Source organism: Cynocephalus volans, chromosome 2, assembly GCF_027409185.1.
Source record: "Cynocephalus volans isolate mCynVol1 chromosome 2, mCynVol1.pri, whole genome shotgun sequence".
NCBI lineage: Eukaryota > Metazoa > Chordata > Mammalia > Dermoptera > Cynocephalidae > Cynocephalus > Cynocephalus volans.
In genome coordinates this window covers 190,338,095-190,356,169 of record NC_084461.1, presented here as the reverse complement: position 1 = coordinate 190,356,169, position 18,075 = coordinate 190,338,095, and the positions used below count along the sequence as shown (strand labels likewise).

General features: G+C 53.0%; 1 protein-coding gene across 1 annotated transcript in view; it reads right to left on the bottom strand.

Annotated features, from left to right (window-relative positions):
- Positions 1–1,767: 1,767 nt before the first annotated feature.
- Positions 1,768–18,075, bottom strand: part of DTX1 (deltex E3 ubiquitin ligase 1) — a 32,430-nt gene continuing 16,122 nt past the window's right edge. Inside the window, exons 2-9 of the mRNA XM_063087508.1 lie at positions 16,901–17,579; positions 5,158–5,219; positions 4,594–4,755; positions 4,221–4,282; positions 3,169–3,327; positions 2,923–3,084; positions 2,741–2,830; positions 1,768–1,992 (exon numbers count right to left, since the gene is read on the bottom strand). Coding sequence (XP_062943578.1) covers positions 1,768–1,992; positions 2,741–2,830; positions 2,923–3,084; positions 3,169–3,327; positions 4,221–4,282; positions 4,594–4,755; positions 5,158–5,219; positions 16,901–17,579 — 1,601 coding nt within the window. The remainder of the gene's footprint in view (positions 1,993–2,740; positions 2,831–2,922; positions 3,085–3,168; positions 3,328–4,220; positions 4,283–4,593; positions 4,756–5,157; positions 5,220–16,900; positions 17,580–18,075) is intronic.

Here is an 18,075-nt window from a genome sequence, read left to right as displayed (position 1 = left end):
TTTGGGAACGCCCGACTGGCAAAACTGGAAGGGCCTCCAAGAACTCACTTCCAGTTTGGTGTCACTAGAGGGTGGGACAGAAATTGAAGTCTACCTGGCAGAGGATCAAGTGGACCAAAAACATAGGAACTATCCCGTGGGTGGCCAGCAGGGGTCACCTGGAGCCCAGCATTCACCACAGCCTGGCCAGCATCCTGGCCTGTTGCTGGAGGCTCATATTTGAGGATTGAGGATCCTAGGGTTCCTAGACAGAACGTGCGCCTTTCCTCCGAGGGCATGAGCTGGGGCCCTGAGGTCCCGATGAGCTTGGTCACAGTGTCTCCTGACTCCTCCGTATTCTCCCAGAGGCTCACAGCTCTCCCCGAGTTGTTTCTTATAATTGTGCCAAGGGAACAGATGTGTGTATTGCCTTGGGCTCTTGTGAAAGAGAAAGGAATTTTCACCTCTGCATTGCTGGGGACTAGGAATAGGAGGGTCTGTCTCTACCCCAACCATCCCCCTTCCTACCCTAGGACAAGAGAGTTATGGTGACTCTCCACTCCTCCTCCAGTGGCTGAAGGCAATGACCCCGAGGTTGCCATTCTCTTGTAAGCCATCCCTCCCTGATGGGGCAGACTGAGGGTACCCAGAAACAGAGCCACCTACCCCCCTCTTGGCAGGAAAAGGCTGAGTGAGGAGGAGAAAGACCATTTATTTCTCCACCCACAGTGGGACTGGTAGGTTTTCAGAAGAGCAATTGCTGGCGTCCCTTTAAATCTTGGCTGACTACCACTGTGGCAGCCAATCAACAGAGGCGGAGCTGGTGAGTTGCCTGGGCAACAGGCCCCTGGTTGGCTGGAGACTATTTGCCACCCCACTGCCCATGCCCAAGGAAAGGGAATTTAACTCTTTGTTGTCCGCTCTGCCTTTTAAACACGCTGGCCTAAACGAGGCGGCCTCCTCTTGCTCCTGAAGCCAGAAGCTCCAGCCTTTGGATTTCAAAGTTGGAAGTAATTTGGTGGAGAGGACGGGGTGGGGAGTAAAGGAGAACAGTGCCTTTATCTGGGACAGACATAAGGCCTGGAGATGGGAAAGAAGGAGGTCAGGGTCCCAGAAGGATGAAGACACACAAGCACAAAACAAGATACCCCTAGTCCCCACTTGCACTGGCCTGTCCCTTTGTAAAACTGCTCAGTAATCTATGGGCTTCCTCCCCATGGGCCCACAAGTGCCCAGTCACTTGGTGGTAGAGATGAGTGATGGATACAGGGTGGGTGAGGCATGAGGGTACACTGAGCTTCCCAAGTCCCTTTCCCCTCAGGATCCCCAACAGGCCCCTAAGTACTTGACCTAAATCCTCCTGTTTGCAGACAAGTCTGTACAGATGCAATAGAGACATAGGTGGGAATCCACATGGGGTATCACAAGGGTCTTTCTGTCTCTTCTCCCCCAGCTTGGGGTTAAGTAGAGGCACGTGGTGTGCGTGCATGTGTTCAACAGGACACGTGTATTTGTGTGTGATGGGGTGGGTCTCTGTCTTTTGGTAGGGAGGTTGCTGTGGTTTCCGGTACTTTCTCTGCAGCCCTCTCAGGGAGCTACGGGTTGGAGCTGGCTGGCCTGACGTCCTCCTGTCATCCCAGCTGCCACCAGCCAAATCCCCTGAATGCTTCCCGCTCCTTCTTCAGGCTCCTCCCATCCCTGAACCTGGGCCACCAGGACACCCCTGGCGGAGGGAGGCATGTGCCAGACCAGGGGCAAAGCAGGAGGAAAGGTGGGCAGCCTCGGGCTTCAGGCCTTGGCCACAGCCTCGGAGACACCCTGGGCTGTGAGCTCAGCCAGCACGTTGTCTAGGTAGCTGGCATCTGGGTAGCCATGGCCCGTGAGGTTGGATCCAAACTCGGTCTTGTGGTGGATCTCATTCCACACCACGGTGTCCGACTCGCCTGTGGTGTTAGATGTGCCGATGGTGAAGATGAGTCTCCGTTCCCAGGCTGTGATGAGCAGCCTCAGCACCTGGAGGGTGGGGGACAGGCTGGGGTGGGGCGAAAGTCACGGGCAGACTCCATCCCCACCCCACCCCTCCTGGCTCAAGCCCCGCCAGCCTCAACCTCCCTTCCTCCCCTGCCACATCATGACCCAGTTAGCACCTACTAAATGCTGCCGGGCTTGGCCGTTTCCTTCCCGCTTGTATTTCCTGGACTTACTCCACCTGTGAGCTCCCTCAGTAAAAGCTCTTTCCAAGTAATCTGCCTGTTTCTTTTGGGGTGAAGGAAGGATCTCAAGCTGACAGCCCTCAGCTGCATTTGGTTTGGACCCCACACTGTATTAAATAGCCACTTTGTGAATTAGTTGCCAACATTCAAAAATCAGGAGATTTCACTGAAAATCAGAATTTCTGGCTTCTCTTGAAAAGCAAAATAAAATCAGACAACCTGTAATGTGGTGGTGAAGGCACTGGACTGCTTGGGTTCAAATCCCAGCTCCACCACTTAGTCGCTGTGTGACTGTAGGCAGGTTACTTACCTTCTCTGACGCTTTGTTTATCTGTCAAATGGGGTCAAGTCCTAGACCTCAGCAGGTTGGTAAATGAGATGACGTGTGTAAAGTAGGTGGTTATGCTCAACGCTATCTGAGTGCAGTTTTGGGGAGGAATGTGAGAGCAGGGATCGGGGAAAGGGGGACCACAGGCCCAGGCTAGCAATGGCTGGGACCCCTGTCTACGTCCATACTCCTGCACCCTTGCAGCTGGCTGGGCACCCACCTTCCGGCCCTTCTCATTGTTGGGCAGATAGCAGTGGCGCGGGAAGCCTCTTGCGGTGAACTTCTTCCCCGGGTTGGGGTGCTCAGGGCCCTGTGGGGAAGAGTAGCAGGGGCTTCAACCACAGACAGGTGGAGGGGGGGTCAGGGGGGCTCCAGGGTCAGAGGGACCAGCGGGGAGCTCACCTGGATGCCTGTGGGGATGTCATAGACAATGCGGATGGTCTGGGTGTCAGCAAAGCCGGGCAGTGAGTGGGGGATGAGGTGGAACTCCATCTTCCCAGGTGGCTGAGTACCTGTCTTCTCCCCATAGATGGCTTTGCAGGTGGGGCACTGCAGGCTGCCATCCTGGGGTGGGGGAGGCTGGCAGTGAGTGAGTTCCCCGATGTCCTGACCCTACCTGCTCCCCACCCACTATCCTGCCCGGCCCACCTTGTTTCCATTGGAGTACATGGCCACGAGGCACAGCAGGTGGTACATGTGGCCGCAGCGGCCCAGACGGCCGACAAGCTCAGGCCGCACGCCCTTGTGCCGAAGCACACCTTCATAGCCAGATGCTGTGACCAGCCGCTCCATGCAGATAGTGCAGTCCTGGGGGGAGGGGGAACACGGGAGACTGAGGACCAGTGAGGATAGGATACCTTCTGAGTCAGTGCTGTCCCCCAGCAGGAGTCCAGCCCTTAAGCCACTATGGACAGCAGACCACCCCCCTCTCTGGCACCCTTTTGGCAAAGGGAGAGAGGACACCCTCCACCCCCATATACTGAATTCAGATATATCACAGAGAAAGCAATAGCTCTTTCCCTCCAGATAGATTAAAGGCTTAACTAACAAAAGCAAAACTCAATAACCTTGAGTGGGAAATATGGGTGAAAATATGACACAAAACTGTCAATCATCAAAAGATTGATAAATGTGATTCTATTAAATTAAGAATTTCTGTTCATCAAAAAGCCTTGTATAGATCTAGAATAGAATTGTGGTTACTAGAGGCTGGGAAATGGAGTGGGGAGAGGGGATAAGGAGAGGTTGGTTAATGGACACAAAATTACAGGTAGAAAAAATAAGTTCTAGTGGTGTACAGTTGTGCTAGGCATCTATAATTAACAATAATTTATTGTATGTTCTCAACTGGGTAGAAGAGAGGAGCTCAAATGTTCTCATCGTAAGGAAATGATAAAGTTTTGCAGTGGTGAACATACTAATCACCCTGATTTGATCATCACACATTGTGTACTTGTATTGAAATATAACTCCATACTTCCCCATAAACACATACAATCAATATGCTTCAATTAAAAAATAAATAAAATCCTTTAAAAAAAAAAAAGGACTTGTAAAGAAAGTGAAAAGGCAAAGGACAAACTGGGAGAAGAGATTTGTAACATTTAGAACCCAGGAGGACCTCCTATCCTGGATTCCCCTCCTCTGGAGGCTAGGCCTCCTGCCCTCCACCCGGGCCCAGACCCTCTCCTTGGGCTCACCTCATCAGGTGGGTTTTTCACCTTCTGCATGTACCTTCGAACCACATCCTCCGGGTTCTTACCTGCAGGGACACAGGGCAGGTGGGCTTGAGCATATGCAGAGTCTACACCTGAGGGCCTGGCTCTGGATGGGGTCAGGGGTCAGAGGGCCGGGGTCGGGCTTGTAGGGGTTGGCCAGAGTCAGATGTCAGGGGTTGCTGGAGGTTAGATGTAACAGGAATTCGTGAAGGACGGGGTCAGGAGAAGGGAAGCTGAGAAAGTAGAAGGAGGTGAGGTCCCAAGTCCTAGGAACTAACTGGAGTTCCGGTCAGGGGTTGCGGTCAAGGTTTAGTGGGATGTAGTTCAGGGGTCAGGGTCAGCACGGGAAGCATACTCTTCTTGAGGTGCTTCTTCTTGGTCTTGCGGCACACACCGGGCACGCCGGGCACGGGCTTGACATCGCTCTTGCTCACGGGCGGCGGGTGCAGGATGGGCTTGGGGGCCCGCGTCAGGCACACCGGCAGCCCGGCCGCGCACAGCAGGATCCCGGTCATCCCTGGGGCGTGGCGGGGCCGGTCAGGGGGCGGTGGCGCCTCGCCGGGCCCCGCCCCCTGCTCGCCCGCACCCCGCGTCTTTGGGCGGACGGATGGCTTCTCTCGCGCGCGCCCCTCATCCCCCAGGAGGACAATTTGCAGCAAGTAATGTAGTGGCAGCCGGAGCCTCCCCCAGACCCAACCCTCTGGTCACGACGGGGAATCCTAGGGTCTTCAGGTAGCGGGTGGGTGCGGTGCCTTCCGTGGGCCCCGCCCACCCCGCTGTCACAGGCTCAATGGTAGGAGGTGTCTCCCTCGGGCCCCGCCCTCCAGCTCGTCGACGGGCGGAGCCATAGGCCTGATAGGCGGGGCTGCCTCCTCGTGGGCTCCGCCCTGCTCCTTTCCCGTCCTGGACTGGACCTCACCTGCTAGGGCCGGGTGCACCGGCCCCGTACCATTCAGGTTCTTCACCGGGAGCGCGGGGACCCTGCGGGGAGAAGAAAAGAGGCCGCAGCTGGACTCCAGCCCCCCCCTCCCCCCGAGCAGATCAAAGGACCATGGTTTGCCTTCCGTTTCTGATTCCTGGGAGCACCTCGACCTCTTTGTGCGTGTCTCTGTCTTCTAGGATGATCACCTGGAAACTCCATTCCGACTCTGACATCCTATTATGGGGTAGGGAGTGGCGACCCTTTGCTCCTGTTCAAATAGGATGCACCCTTAGACTTACTGCTGATTGTTCTCACGCACAGCTGGCCTCCTCCCTGGTGAGAGCATTTCAGCTCCAACAGCTCCCATTCATTGACCACTGTGCCTGGAAACCAACTAGTGATTTAGCTATATCTTCAAGATTGTTCTGTGGAGCACTAATTCCCAGAGAAAGTTTGGAAAGGATTCACGGATCAAATAAGTTAGAAAACACTTCACTGTCTCCCTTTCATATACACAACATATCTGAGTATCTTAAAGCCTCTGATAAGTTCCGCATAAGGGTATATGGTTAATGATGGTAAATCCAGGTTTTCCAAAGACATTTGATAACTAACGTTTTTTCCCCTTCTGGAATATTTACTGATGTTAGTTACTGTGACTAAAGCATTGGCTCCTCTTCAAGTAAAGAGCCCCTGGGAAAAGGCATCTTATTTCCTCTGCCCCCCAAAGAACTCTGGCTTTTGGAGTCAGTGAGAGCTGCTTTCATATCTCAGTTCAACCACTGCAATGCTGGGCAACACACAGCACACCATCTCACCTCTAGTAAGCTTGTTTCCCCATCTGTAAAATGGGGATAATATGGTACCTTCCTTTTGTTTGCTGTGAAGATTCAATGAAATTCTACATGTCAAGGGCTGAGCACTATTCCTGGCACCTACTAAAAACTCTAAAAGCATTAGCCATCATCCTCATTACCATCAGCTCTGTAATCTTGGCCATCTCAACCACTGAATCACAGTGTAACTTCTCTCCATTTTAGAGAGCAAACCACAAAAGTGTTGCAGTGACATCCTTGAGCAAGTCACTTAACCTCTTGATCCTCAGTTTCCTTATCTATAAAATGGGCATAATGACACTTCACTTATAGGGGTGTTGGGAGGACTGAATGAGACAGCTTGCTGCAACTGTACACTGTGCCCGCCTGAGTCTTCATTACTTTAGCACTTGCTTAAGCAGGTGAACTGGTGTCTTGCTGTTGCTGGCATGGAACCCTGGCTGGATAAGTTTTGAGGCAGACAGGGAGTGTTCTGAAATCCAGAGGCAGCCTGAAGGGCTTGGGGGATGTGTCAGGAGCGGGTGCAGGAAGGAACGGGGGCAGTGACAGCTGGAGAAGGAGCTGCTACAGCCCCCTTTGTCTGCCTGCTAACTTCTGAGTCTGGGCAGTGCTGCCTAGTCATCTGTCCCCAGCAAACACAGTCAGCACCGGGGAGCTGGCTGGGGAGCATTTTTAAGCAAATGGTGCCCTTGGCGGGCTTGGGTACTGCTGCAGTGGGTCCAGACACACAGACACACACACCCTGGGAATATGCACTGCATACACATGCACACATATTCTTGGGGAACACACCATATACACAGACACAGATATGCACACGTGTACATGGAGTAGACCATACAAACATATACCTAAGGAGCACACTACACACACATGAACACATATGGAGATATACAAACAACACTTCTGGGTTATAAAAGCCAATCTTGCTCCTGAGAAAAGGGTTGCGAGTGGGGTGTGGCAGTGGGGCTCTTTTTATTTACCCATTGGCAAGCTGGGGGGACAGTCCCGAGATGGCCCCCAGCCTCTCTCAATCCGCAGGCCCCTTGCGAGAACCCTGGGTAGCAGAGTTCCCACGATGCCTGAGCGTGAGAGCCACCCAGGGCCTCCTTTTGATGTGGGATGAGCTGTTTCCTCCAAATCAGTGAGAACATCCTCCTGCCCTGGACAAGTGACTACTGCCCTTGGGTCTCCCAGAAGGGAGGCCAGGCTTCACCCCCTGCTCTGCCTTCTTTGGGCCCAGCCTGGCAAAGGGGTCCCCTGGAAATCTGCTCTGACCAGAAGCCAGGCCTGGCTTTCCCAGGGCAGGGATAGGTCCCCCTGCCCCGCAGGTCTCCCTCTGTCTTTCCCAACCCTCTATCTGATCCTGTCTGTCCTCTGTTCTCCATCCTCCTGTGTTTCCCACCTTGCCTAGAGTAACATCTGACATCCTGATCTGGCCCCTCATTTCCTGTACATTCACGTCTTGCCCACTCTTCTCCAGCCACCCTGGTCTCCCTGCTGTTCCTCAAACATGCCAGGCACATTCACACCCCAGGGCTTTTGCACTTACTGATCCCTTTCCCAGGATGCTCTTCCCCAGATATCCTTATGGCTTGTTCCCTCACTTAACACAGGTCTTTGTTCAGATGCCACCTTATCAGAGAGACCTTCCCGACCACTTTACTTTACAGAAGCCCCTTCTTTGTCTTTCTCTTACTTAACTTCTTTCATAGCACTGATCATGACCTGGATATTATCGAGTCTTTAAGCATGACCAAGCCCTGTGTGATCTGGCCCATCCCCGCCTCTGTGACCTTACCTCCTACCCCTCCAGCTCTGCACTCCAGACAAATCAGCCGTTTCTCTAACTTGTGAGCACGGTCACCCTTTTAGACCTTTGCACTTGCTGGCCCCTCTGCCTGAAAAACTTTTCCTCCAGATCCCAAATGGCTGGCTTACTCAACTCTCTGCTGAAATGCCACCTCATCAGAGAGACGTTTCTTGACCACCTGACTTCAGCCCTGGTATATGGCACATAGTAGATGTTGAACAAACACTTTGTGCATGAATGAAGGAAGGAAGGAATGGATTTTGTGGAGACGTTCTGAGCAGATGACTCATGGGCACATGCTCAGGGCACAGTCTCTCCATGAATTCTCTGCCCACACTTGAAGTGAACCTCAGAGCAGGTGTCCGAGAGAACCAGCCTCTGCAGCTTCTAGTCCCCAGGCAGTTCTTTGCCAACATTCATTCTAAGGTGAGCACACTAAGAGGGCATCCCGTGGGAGTAGCCCAACCAGTTCCCCAGAAATGCTCCACATCCAACTGAAGGCAGAAGTTCCATGGCAAGTTTTCAGGGAATCCAGACATTTCTAAGAAGTCACCTTACTGAACGCACCACATGGAGACAGGCCACGTGGTGTTCTCAGTGGCCAATAATTCCAAGTGCTCACATGCTTGTTGAGCCAGATGCTGCTGTAGTTAAGCAAGTGCAAAAGCTTCACTGTCTCATCTGATTGTCCCAACAAGTCCATGATAGCCCATTCTATAGAGAGGGAAACTGAGGCACAGAGGTGAAGTAACTTCCCAGTAAGTGGTGGAACCAGGATTTGAGATCAGGCTGTCAGATTTCAGAGTATGTGCTCTTAGCAATGCTACACTAAACCAAGCTCTCCCACCATGGCTTAGAGGCTGAGACAGGAAGCTCTAACTGACAAAAACAATCTCCTTAGAATTAATCTGGGAAAGAGGGATAAGGTAGTTTGGTTCTCCTCTCTGCCAAGGAAGAGCAAAGACATGCTTTCTACCTGCTCTGACCGGAAGGCAGTGTTCACAGGCAGGATGAGATGAGGCAGGGAGACTTTCCTACTTGCTGTTCCTCACACTGTTCCCTGCCCTTTTCTGTCTGGGTACCTTCACCACATTGTTCCCCCTGCCTGCCCATACTGTCTACCTCCAATTCACATCTGCTGTTCAAAGACAGCTTCAAAGGTCACTGTCTCCATGAGGCCTTTTCTGATCTACCTCAAGCAAATTCATATCCACTTCTTTTAATCTCAAGGGGCTGTGTTAATGTTTTTTTCAAGGACACAGGCATTTTCTGTCTTGCTTTCTAGTTGTGCGGTTCCATTCCTATTTCTTCCACCAGATTGTGAGCTTCTGGAAAGGTGTCTTACCCAGCCCTCTCACACTGGGATTGAGGATAACACCCTGTGCAAAATGGGTTCTCAGTCTGTACTAAATGGAGAAGATAAGCCAAAGAAGAAACTGGTCTACTACCTCTGCAGTCTCTTCAGAGGGGGGCCTGGTGTCCTTAGAAACAGTAGTTCTAATTCCAACCTCCCCTTCTACAACCCCCACCCCCGATAAGTTTGGAGCAGGAATGTCGAATGCATGACATGCTAATACATGACATGTTACCACTACTGCCTATCTGGCACCCATGGCAGGCATCACCAATCAATCCCAGCACTCCTTACCACTATTCCAAGATGCAACTTCAGAATCCTCCTCAACATAGTGTTCCAGGAAGTCACTACCACTGGAGCAGAGATGGCACATGAGATGAAACCTATTTGTCACTTATTTTGCAGATGAAGGGGCTGAAGCCCAGAGAGGGGAAGTGACTTCACACAAGGTCGCCCAGCTGGTTAGTGGTGCAGCTGGCACCAGGTCCTGGAGTTTCTGAGTCAGAGGCCAGGGCTGACCCCATCATGTGGGGTCTGTGGGGCCATCTGGAGTTAAGCCAGCCTTCAGAGCCCTGTGTGCCCTAGAGGTGGGCTGAAGCTTTTGGCCTGGACCTTGGAGCTGGCTCAGCCCTGAGGAGGCAGGCACGGGGGCTGTATAAGTGGGTACATTTGCCATCTTTTTCTGTCCATCAGAGGGGCTGAGGACACAGGGAAGCAGGAGGCCACACTGACCCTCCTTTTAGGGTGGCTGAGTTTCCATCCTGCAAGTTGGTTTGACCTCCCTTTCTTTCCCCTCTTGCCCCCAGCAGGCCCCAGACTTGTCGCATTTTCTAATGATGGTTTCCAGGTCACCTGATTGACCTCAGACCCACTCAGGACACCTAGCATTTCCCCAGAAGTCTCTAGGGGAGCCCTGGGAGGCTCAGGCATCAGTCATTTGGGTCCAAGTGAGTGAGGAGGGGGCAGAAGTGAAAATGTCATGTCATGGGGAGAAGGAAGTTGAACAGTATTTTGGGGCCCCTACGCTCCCCTTTTCTCCTTTCTATAGTTTTCTGCCAGGGCCTAGGACTACAGCTGTCACCTGCCCCCTTTTCAGTGCCTACTTTACCATGTCGCCGAATCCCTGCCCCCACAGTCCTGGGAACCCAGATTGGGGCCAAGTCTCCCCTGCTCCCCCCATCTGCCTCACAGCGAGTCCTGGGAGATGGGACACCCACGGGTCCAGCACCAGCTGCTGTCTGGGGGCCCTGCTCGCGTCCCCTTTCCTTGCTCCAGCATCCCTGTGTGCCTGGGACAAGCCTCTGAGCTTCTACAGTCCTCAGTTTCCCCTTTGTCTGATGGGACTGCTCACCCCTGCTCCCATCTGTTTCCTAGGGATTAAAGGATGCAAAAGTCCCCCAGAGAGACTTTTTGAGGGGTGGATGGTGTTAGGGGCTCAGATTTATTCAGAAGTCTGGGGGCTCAATGTCACTCTTGTCTGTGTTCCTGTTTCCCAGCCTGCACCGTTTCCTCTGGCTCTGCTGGGAAGCCCAGGTAGGGGAGGGGAGGGCAGGGCTGGTTGTTCCCACGGCCTGGGGCAGCTGCGTACAGACAGGAGTGTGTGGTTTGGCCTCACAGGGAGCAGGGCAGGAAGTGCTTCAGGTGGGGGGGTGGAGGGGGGAGTGTTTGGTTTGACCTTGTAGTGAGGCCGCAGGAGGGAGAGGAGGCAGATTTACAGCCACTGCACACCAGCCAAGCCAGGAAAAGTGGGGGAGGGTGTGCAGGCCACAGACCTGTTGGGGACCGGGTGACCAGGCAAGACTTTTCACATTGTACCTTTCCGTACTTTAAAATTTTTGAATCATTTAAATGTAATAACTGTTAGAGAACTAGAGAAACAAAATATGGATTCTTTTAAAAGAAAACATAAAATCACAGCAAGAAATTTAATAAAAAAAAGCAAAACAACAAAAACACCGAAATACACCCACCACCACAAAATCCATCTCCCCGCTGTAGCCTGCTTCAGCCCCTACTGCAGTCTATTCACAACAGTCAGAGTGGGCATGTTAAAAAGAAGTCACACTGGACTCTCTCCAGCTTACAACCCGTCGGGCCCTCCTCCCACAGAGTAAAGCCGAAATCCTCACCACAGTCTTCAAGGCTCTGTGCGACCAGATCCCTTTTTCATCTCTGACTCTCTTTCCCAGGGCTCATTCCTCCAGCCTCTCCAGCCACACTGGCCTTTTCAAACACACCAGGCCAGCTCCTGCCCCAGGGCCTTTGCATGAGCTATTCCTGCTGTCCGGAGTGCTCCTCCCCCAGTTCTCTGCAGCCCGGCTTGCTTCTTAACCTCTTTCTATCTTTGCCCAAATGTTACCTTCCCAGTGAGGCCTTTCCTGACCTCTTTATTGAAAATTACATCCCTCTTATCACTTCCTATACCCCTTCCCTTTTTAATTTTCCTCTGAAGGAGTTGCTACTCTATAATAGTCCAGAATTTATTTATTTTGTTTATTGTTTGTTTCCCACTCGAATGTAAATTCTGAGAGCAGGGATTGTCCGTTAGGTTCACTGCTGTGTCCCTAGGGCCTCAATCAATCAATACCTGGCACATGGTAGTTCTTCAATAAATATGGATGAATGAATTAAAAAGCAACAAACATATGCCATAAAGAAAGTAAAAAAACCCAGAAAACTAGGGGAAAGATGACAGACAAGGGGTTAATACCCTTAATGCATGAAGAGTTTTGCAAATCAATAAGGAAGTAATAAGCAGCCCAAGAGAAGGATAAGCAAAAGAAATAAACAAGTAATTGGCAAAAGAAGGAACCACTCATGGCCAGTAAACAGGAAAAAGTTCTCAGGCTCAGCTAAGAACCAAAGGTATGAAAACTTAAATAACATCTTTTTTAGCAGCAATTAGGTTGGTAATGTTGTACAAGTCTGATAGGGACAAGAGGGAACAGAGGCGGCTTTAAATGTGTGAGGACTTAAAAATGCAGCCACTTTGACCTCTGGCCTCATGGTGAACAATGGTCTATGTTGCCAATCCCATTTCACAGGTGCAAAGACCAGAGAGGGTGATCAGCTCAGCTGGGGTCACACAGGAATCAGTGTGGGGGTCTCTGGGACCATGATCTGAAACAACATGAGCAGGCTGGGGGTGGGGCATCCCCAACACCCTGGCTAATTTGGGTTTTTGAATGAAAGTCTTAATTTTGTGGCCTTAAGCAAGCACCTTAGCCTTTTGGAGCCTCAGTTTCCTCACTTAAAAAATGGGGATAATAGGACCTTCCCCCTTGGGTTTCCATAGAATTAAGAGAGATGATAAATGTAGAAGCCATGAAATGGAGCTTGGGACATAGTGAGTGCTCAATAAATGGAAACAGGCCCACAGCTCTCCATCTACCCCCACCCACCACGTGGGGTGGAAACTCTGAGTCTGGTTCCTCTGCCCCATAGCTGTGTTCCAAAGTGCTGGACACTGACCTCTCAGGAGACAAGGTGAATCTTCCCCACCTCTGTGTGACCCCCAGGCCCAGGCTGCCAGCTGGCTCCCTACCCTGTCACAGGGGCAAGTGGAAAAAAATCCCCTGCAGGTAGATGCTCTGCCCCCACTGGTTGTGTGACTCTGAGCAAGTCAATCCCCCTCTCTGGGCCTCCTTCCCATTCTCCACCCAGGGCTGAGGTAAGAATGGAGGTGGGCAGAATGAGGTCAGAGCTCTGATGAGTTCACACTTCCCTCACGCTGATCACACGTGATGATTTTTAACACATTTGCACGACCATCAGCCCTGCTGAGGCTGCATGTGTCTGAGGTGGTGGCTTTAGCTCTGTTTGGCAGATGGGAAAACTGAGGCTAGAGAGGTGAAGCCATGTGCCCAAGGTCACTCAACCGGGAAAGGATTTCTGGTCTGTTTGAGTCCAGCAGGGGGGAGGGGAAGAGTTGAGAGAAGGGAGCAGGGAAAGGGAGAGAGCATGGCTGAGAGGAAAAGAGAAAGGTGAGAGAGGAGACAGAGACAGAGACAGAGAGACACGGAGAGACAGCCACAAAGAGATGTAGAAAGACTAAAAGAGAGACCAAGACACAGAGAGAGATAAAAGGAGAGATACATAGAGACGTTGTTGTGGGCTGAATTGTGTCCCCTCAGAATTCATGTCTTGAAGTCCTAACCCCCAGTACCTCAGAATGTGACTGTATTTTGAGACAGGATCTTTAAAGAGATAATTACATTAAAATTAGGTCATTAGGGTAGGCCCTCATCCAGTAGGACTGGTGTCTTTATAAGAAGAGGAAATTTGGACACAGACAGGTACAGAGGGATGACCACATGAAGACAGGGAGAAGACGGCCGCCCGCAGGCCCAGGAGAGAGGCCTCAAAGGAACCAACTCCGCCGGCACTTTGATCTCAAAATTCTAGTCTCCAGAACCATGAGAATACACAGGTATTTCAGAAAGTTCATGTGCTCTAACCAACTGAACTAACCGGCCAGCCCTTTGTTTTATCTTTTAATTCTATTTTTCCATGAACTTTCTGAAGTACCCTGGTACATTTCTGTTGTTTAAGCCATTTTCTGTGGTACTCACGGCAGCCCGAGCAGATCATACAGACATAAAAACACAGACACAGAGAGACCGGGAAGGGCCATGAGGGGGTTTGGGGACCAGGGCAGGGGTGGGGAGGCCTGGCTGCCTGATATCTCAGAGACCCCCATTGCTTTTCTCTCATAGGCTGCACCTGGGCCTCAGTTGCCTTGGCAACGGGAAGCTTTGGCCTGGAGGAACCAGGGTCTGCCACCCCATCCTTCTTCCTCCCACTCCCCGACCCCCCATGCTGAGCCAGGAGCACTTTTAGCTGGGATTCCTTAGAGATGAGGGTTAGGGGGTCTTGACAAGGCTTGTCTGGCTGGGGAGGGTCTGTTAGAGGGGTTGGGGTGAGACCCAGGTAGGGTCTGCATGGATGAGGAGGGATGAGGGAGCCCTTGTCAGTGCCTTTCCCGCCATCTCCTGATTTCCAGGCAATGTCTGGGTCTGGGACAGTCAGAAACAGCTCCCAACAGGAGGGACAGGAGGAGTGATGTAGACTGTGGGGGAGGGGCACAAGACTGGGGAGAACAGAACTCTGGCAGGTCAGAGGAGGACATGTTCAATAATCAGTACCCCCAAGGAGAAATCTTCCTTATTCCTACAGCTCCCTTAAGCTCAAGCACACTCTATAGCTCCCCACTGCCAGCAGCACTAAGCCCAGGCTCCCCAATGGCAACACAATCTGGCCCTGTACCTCCATGTGGAAAAATTCTCAGCCCCCACTGTTCCATGAGGGAGCCTCTATCCCTGTGTGGTCTCCAGAACCCTCCAGATTCATTGCTACCTCCACCCCTTTGCACCTACAGTGTCCTGCCTGGGATGCCCTTCCCCCTCTTCCTGGCACCTCTGGCCCTTCCCTGCACATGACCTTCGCGCCCCCTTGACGTTGCATGTGCCGTTCCCTCTGCCATCCTGTCCCACCACCTCCCCAGCACCTCCTTCTTTCTCCAGAAATCATGTCCATTTACTCCCTCATTTGCTATATGTCTTTCTCCCCGCCAATCTGTGCTCCATGAGGACACGGATCTTGTTTGTCCTGTTCAGCTCTGTGATTACACACCCACAGTATATATTTTGAGAATTAACACCGGGTAAGAAAAGCTGAGAAATTCCCAGTCTGCCCTAGGACAGTGGCTTTCAAAAAGTTCATCGGTGACTAACAAATTCATTTCACCTGGCAACCTGTTAAACATATGCCGAAATAATGCAAAACGTTCATGCAACAATTCTTATCATTACTATATATGACACATGCCAAACTATTCTATTCTACCGTATCCTTTCTGCTCTATTTCAAGAAAATTCTGGTCATAGCCTCCAGATGTCCTAATCCACTGGTGGGTTACAATACTGCTCCAGCAAGAAAGTTCTCAAACGCTTGCCGCAGAGGTCCCAGGAACTTTCCTGGTTCTGCCCTCCTTCACACCCACTCCAGCTGTTGTCCCACTCTTAACTGTCTTCTCGTCATTCTGGGGCCTCCTTTCATAAGGTAGCCAGAGCCAGGCTACTGTCTACAAGGAGTCATAACTGATACTTCAGCCCCCCGAAGTGACCAGAGAGTCCCTCCTGCAGTTTTGGGCAATGCTTCCCAAGAGGCCTTCCCTGACCGCCTCAGATTTCCTCTCTGTTGGCACTGGGCCTGCCAGAGGTTGGGGTCACACATGCACACCTCCTCCCTGTGACCAGGAGGGGAAGGGGAAGGGAAGGGTGAGGCAGGCAGGTAGGTGGCAACTGTGGCCCCTCCCTGGAAAATTACGGCTCCCCCGCCCCCCATACCAACCCTGCTCCTGAATAACAAAAGTTGTCCTAACGGCCACTGCTGAACTATTGCCATGTGAAGACGCTTTGTCCAGGCATACATCGTCTCCCCACAATGAGAACCATGCACCCATCTGACAGATGATGAAACTGAGGCTCAGTGGAGGGGAAGACCTTGCTCCTGATCTCACAACTCAGAATTGGCCAAGAGGGGTCTGAACCCAGGAAGCCAGACTCTCAAAGGGACAGAAGGCAAATAGGGCAGCTTCGTTCAGGGTCTATAGCTGCCCTGGATGAAGGGGTGGTCCAAAAGGTCACATCTCAGGTCATCATTGTCAATCCCCTGAGCCATGCCATGGTGATACAAGCAGAGCTAGCCTTTGGTGCCCCATCCCTCCACCTTTTGGGGACCACAACCCACATCCCACCAGGTCTTTTCTCTTCTGGTCTGTCCCAAGCTCATAGTCTTTGTTCTCCCCTCTCACCACCACTTCCTCAGGGCCTGGTCTTCTGCTCAGACCGACTAAGTCTGGGACCCCTATTCTGGTGCCAGGGATACCTTAATTCAGGAATTTCTAAACTTGGTATGTCCTGGGTTCTCTTCCTCCATGAAATCCTGCTTGCAAAGCCAGTTCATAAAAGAGGTTCCAAAAACAGCTGCTGTGGTTAAAACGAGAGAGGAGAGACTGGCTCTTGTTTGCCTGACTTCTTATCCACCTCCCTCCCTGTCCCTGCCACTATTCCAGGTCACCCCAGGAGTCCCTGGAGCCCGGTTTGAAAATTGCAGTATTAACCCGAAGTAATGGTGATATCTCAGGTGCGGCCTATAGGGGAAGTATTTCGGACAAGCAGCTCATGCTTGCTCGAGCCACCGTGAGGCATGGAGCAAGGGCAGATGACTTTGAAGCCTTCTGCAAATTCTTAGAGAGCACAGCACAGACTGGGAAGCTCACAGATCTGGGCTCCAATTTCTGCTCTTCCCCGATGACCGGTGGAAGGTACCATACCTCTCCCAGGCTCAGCCTTTCCATCTGTAATATGGGTGATGCAGATACAGAGTTTAGCAAATAATGAACATGGAGTATACACCGTTATTGTTGGTATGGCCCTATCTCTGTGAATTGTGTGACCTTGGGGGAGTCATTTACCCTCCTCTTGCTTCCATTTCCTGTAAATTGGGGATGATGATGGTACCTACCTCCTAGGGTCCTTGTGCATTGAGATAAATGAGTGGGAACATGTTAAGGTGTTTAATGTTTGGCACAAAGTGAATACTTAATAGATGCCCGGTATTACTTATCATTAGTGTAATTCTTTGCTCCTGGTCCTAGTGGGCAGCCACCCCTGGGCTTGGTCCTTGCCTGCGGGTGACACAGAGGACCCCTCCCTTTGGGCCCCGTCTTACCCGGGCGGGATGGTGGCGCGTGTGCTCAGGCTGGTGGCGCGCTGGGGCCCCGGCCGGTTGAGGTTGTTCTGTCCGGGGGTGGGCGCGGCTCCGGGGGCACTCGGGCTCCGCGGGGGCACCCCGGGGGGTGGCGCGGGCTCGGCGGGGCCGGCGGCGGGCGCGGCCCAGAGCGCGGCGCCGGCGAACGTGGCGCTGGGGCGCACGGCGAGCGCGCCCGGTGGCCCTCCGGGAGGCGGCGGCGGCGGCGGGGGCGCGGGGGGCGCCTTGCGGCGCTGCGAGGCCAGGATGGCGTTGGAGGCGGCGCGCGTGCTGTTGACCAGCAGGCACTGCTGGCACGAGCAGGGCTGGCCCGAGCTGGCGCCCACGGGCCACGACTGCGACTTGGGGATGGAGCCGACGGTGAGCGGGTAGGCGAGGTCCAGGCGGCGGCGCAGGCGGCGGCGGCGGCGCGTCTGGCGGTTCATCTGCGACATGCTGTTGAAGTAGATGAGGTAGCAGAAGCCGAGCGACGAGAGGTCGAGCCACGGGTGCTGCTTCTCGTAGGCGTTCTGGATGGTGATGCAGATGTCCATGTCGTAGGCCGTCCACGCGCCGCCGTCGTTCTCCCACTCCCACACGATGCCCTTGCCCGGCGCCGACGACGGGTCGTAGAAGTTGCGCCGCACCGGCCTCATGGTCCCTGTGCTCGGGATGGGGAGGGGACGTCAGCACAGGCGGGCGCGGGTCGGCACAGGCGGGGAGGCGGGGCTGTGGGCACTGGGGAGAGGGGTCAGGACAGGCTGGAGGGGCGGGGAACAGCACAACTGGGGACACGGGGGGGGGGTTGGCACAGGTCCCCCAAGGGTGACATCAAGACGAGCGGTGGGGCAGAGGGAGTCAACGCAGGCCTAAGAAGAGGGGATCAATACAGGTTGGGGGGTCCAGGTTCAACACAGGTGGAGGGTCAATACTGTTAGGGGCGAGGGTGAGGGGGCCCCACCCGGGTTGCAGGAAGTTCAGTATATTCTGGACAAACGGGGCAGAGTGAGAGGAGGGCAGGGATGGGTGGTCAACCGAGAGGAGTGTGGGGTGGGAGAGCCAACAACGGGGGTGTCCAGACAGCTGGGGGAGGAAATCAGCAAGGCATGGGAAGGGCAGGATAGTCCAGCTCCCTGTCCCCGCAAGGGTCAAGACAG